The 3,310-nt window shown below is 41.1% G+C and overlaps 1 protein-coding gene across 1 annotated transcript in view; it reads right to left on the bottom strand.

Annotated features, from left to right (window-relative positions):
* MICAL3 (microtubule associated monooxygenase, calponin and LIM domain containing 3) overlaps positions 1–3,310 on the bottom strand; it is a 266,794-nt gene that overhangs the window by 173,474 nt on the left and 90,010 nt on the right. The window contains 2 exon segments of the mRNA XM_006752758.2: positions 602–941; positions 1,243–1,343. Coding sequence (XP_006752821.1) covers positions 602–865 — 264 coding nt within the window. The 5' untranslated portion in view covers positions 866–941; positions 1,243–1,343.

Below are 3,310 nucleotides of genomic sequence, written 5' to 3'. Positions count from 1 at the left end.
TTCTCTCTCATCGATGTTTCTAACTCTCTATCTCTCTCCCTTCCTCTCTGTAAAAAATCAATAAAATATATTTAAAAAAAAAAAACATTTGCTTTGCCCTGGCTGGTTTGGCTCAGCGAATAGAGCGTCAGCCTGTGGATTGAAGGGTCCCAGGTTCAACAAGGGCACATGCCTGGGTTGCGGGTTCCACCCCCCAGTAAGCATGTGTGTGTGTGTGTGTGTGTGTGTGTGTGTGTGCAAGAGGCAGCTGATCAATGTGAGATTCAAAACAAAGCCTCAGCAAAACAAAGCCTCAGCAAAAGAATGAAGTTGCTACACCATTAAAGTTATTCTGAAATAGTTGAAACCCTGAATGTTCAATATATGAGTACATGAAATAAGAATAAAGTTTGGCACATGAAACAGTCAAATGAACATAAATAATGGCTCCACAAACCTTCACAAGGGATAAGGTTTGACTTCCTATACTAGATCATGGCTGACTTGACCTAGTTTTCACCCAGTCAGCCTCTACTTGATCCTTTTTTCAAGGCCTACCCTTACTCAAAAATCTTTTCTATCTTTTCAATGACCCCAAGGCCTCAGAATAGCCAAAGCTTACCTTGGTGTTAGTACATGCTTTTCCCTTTTTGTAGTCTTTGTGGCTGCCCCGTTTGTCCAGCTTTGCCCAGAGGGCTTTGGCTTTCCAGTAGTTGAGTTTGGACTTGAGCTTGTGATAAAAGGAGCGATAGTCCTTAGGCTTCAGTTCAAGATGGTCACAGAGCTCTTGGAAGGCCTTAAGAGTCCCCTTGCAGGTGGTAGCCTGCACAAACTGGTCAAAGAGGGTGTGTGCTTGATTCATTGTCTCATTCTTACTCTCCTCCATGCTTCCCCACCCTCAGCACCCCAGACAAACGGGGCAGTGGGATGGCTGTTGGTCCACTTGACACTGTCAGATTAAACTAACAAAAATAAAGAAAAAGGAATGGTCAATCCAAATTTTATCTACAAACATTTTCTAGGAGACATAACTCTTTTTCAATGGAATTCCTAAGCATTCTAGTCATTCATTCAATAAATGTATATTGCATTCCTTCTATACTCCAGGCACTGAGGTACTGGGGAAGGAAATATTAGTTAGTACAACAAAGGATTTGCAGTTTAGTGGGTGAGACAGATTCATAAACAGAATGTTAAATGTACTATGCTAAGTGTCATTAGTGAGAGAGGCACAAGGGATTTGGGAACATTAAGGCAGAGTACCTAAGTCATAGGGAGAGAATCCTCACTGAAGATGAATCTGTGAGAAGTGACAGCTGAGTCTTTCAGGGTAAATGTTAGCAGGTATGGAAGAAGTGTAGGACCTGGGAAAAGAAGTAAAACAGGAAGGATTGTGAGTGACTCTTAAGATAAGAGTCAAAAATGATCCCCAGGTTTCCTGGCCACTGAGTGAAAGACATCAGGCCAGTGAATTAAAAGCAGAACTCATTTGTGAGGGCGGGGTGGTAAGTTACCTTTTAGACCTGATATGTTTTGTGCTGCCTTTGTGGAGGTGCTCACTAAGCAGGTAGGTATGAATCTGAAGCTTGGGGAGTAGCTAGGGACCCAGCACTAGATTTAGGCATCATTAGCATACAGGTGGTAGTTGAACCAATGATAGCTGAACACAAGGAGAGTCTGTGGTAAAAGAGCCATGGGCTTCCAATAAGACCTGGGACTCATAAACTTGTAAGGAGCTGGCAGAGATAGATGAGCTCTCTAGGAAAAGATTATGAGGCACAGTGAAGAGAGGTCTTAAGAGAACCAAAGGCTAGTGTCATAGCAGTCCCAAAAGCACAAAGTTCAGAAGTATCAAAGTCAACAGCAATTTAAAGACTGAAAAAGTCCTGCCACTGCATATAGTATATGGCAGGGTGGGAAGATCTTATAGCCATTCCACTTTGCCCACAGATATATTTGACAGTAATAATGATGATGTCTATACCTTCAAAAACTTATCAAAAACATCTATCCATACACCCACCATCCTATGTTTTCTTGGAAGAAGCTTTAAGATGAGAGATGGTATGTTAGGTGCTACTTTATCCACTCACTCCCTTGGGTCTTTTTCATAATTTTTGTACCCTGTTTTATTTATCATCACTCTTTAGAAGTATAATGGAGGTGAGGGGGGAGGGGGAAGGAGGCAAAGGGCCAAAGACCAAAACTAATTCATAGGAAGAACAGAAAGGGAGGGCAAGGCAGTAAGACTCTCTTCTAATTCTGAATTTTTCTAATTTTATTGCTAAGAATACCTTCATGGTAACAGTACTCATTTCTGGTGCTGTAGTCATGATGGTCCACCACAGGAGCATCACCAATTTACCAATAGTGTGACAAACAGGACTACACTGGAACTTTGCTTTAAAGAGGATTTACTATTGGAGATGGGGGGAGGTGGAAGAAGTGAGTTGTTGATCCACTGTGTTCAGGTGTAGAAGTAACCCACTGTTAATGAACCAACCGAAGGGTAGTGGGAGCCACCAAACTGTATGTGCTAATAAAATCAATTCTCAGAAGACAGGCACCAAATTCCAGAGTGAGAACACGGGAAGAGATCCATGTTCTCTCCTGAAGCTCTTACACTGAGTAGGCCTCTGAGGAACAGAATACCCTTTTGTGAGGTAGAAGTAACATACTGCTTCTCTCCAAAGCTCTCCATGATATCGTAAGGTTAACCAAATCAACTGAAAATGCATATTAAGTTTCATGTGTGAAAGTGAATAACTGAACACAAGGAACAGCCATTTCCCTCTGTTTTCTATGTCAACAGATGCATACTCTTTACGTACTGTGGAGGCCAAGTCAAAGACAGTAATTCTTTTTGTTTTTCGGCGGCTTCTTTTTTATTTTTTTTAAATTAAATCTTCATTGTTCAGATTTTTACAGTTGTTCCTCTTTTTCCACCCATAGCTCCCCTCCACCCGGTTCCCACCCCACCCTCTGCCATTACTCCCCACCACTGTCCTTATCCATAGGTGTACGATTTTTGTCCAGTCTCTTCCCGCACTCCACTCACCCCTTTCCTCCCAAAAATTGTCAGTCCATTCCCTTTCTATGCCCCTGATTCTATTATATTCACCAGTTTATTCTATTCATCAGATTACTTATTCACTTGATTTTTAGATTCACTTGTTGATAGATGTGTATTTGTTGTTCATAACTTTTATCTTTACCTTTTTCTTCTTCCTCTTCTTAAAGGATACCTTTCAGCATTTCATATAATACTAGTTTAGTGGTGATGAACTCCTTTAGCTTTTTCTTATCTGTGAAATCTTTATCTGACCTTCAA

This window comes from Myotis davidii, unplaced genomic scaffold (genome assembly GCF_000327345.1).
Source record: "Myotis davidii unplaced genomic scaffold, ASM32734v1 scaffold830, whole genome shotgun sequence".
NCBI classification, from domain to species: domain Eukaryota; kingdom Metazoa; phylum Chordata; class Mammalia; order Chiroptera; family Vespertilionidae; genus Myotis; species Myotis davidii.
Note: the sequence above shows the minus strand (reverse complement) of the source record. Positions and strands in the feature narration are given on the sequence as shown.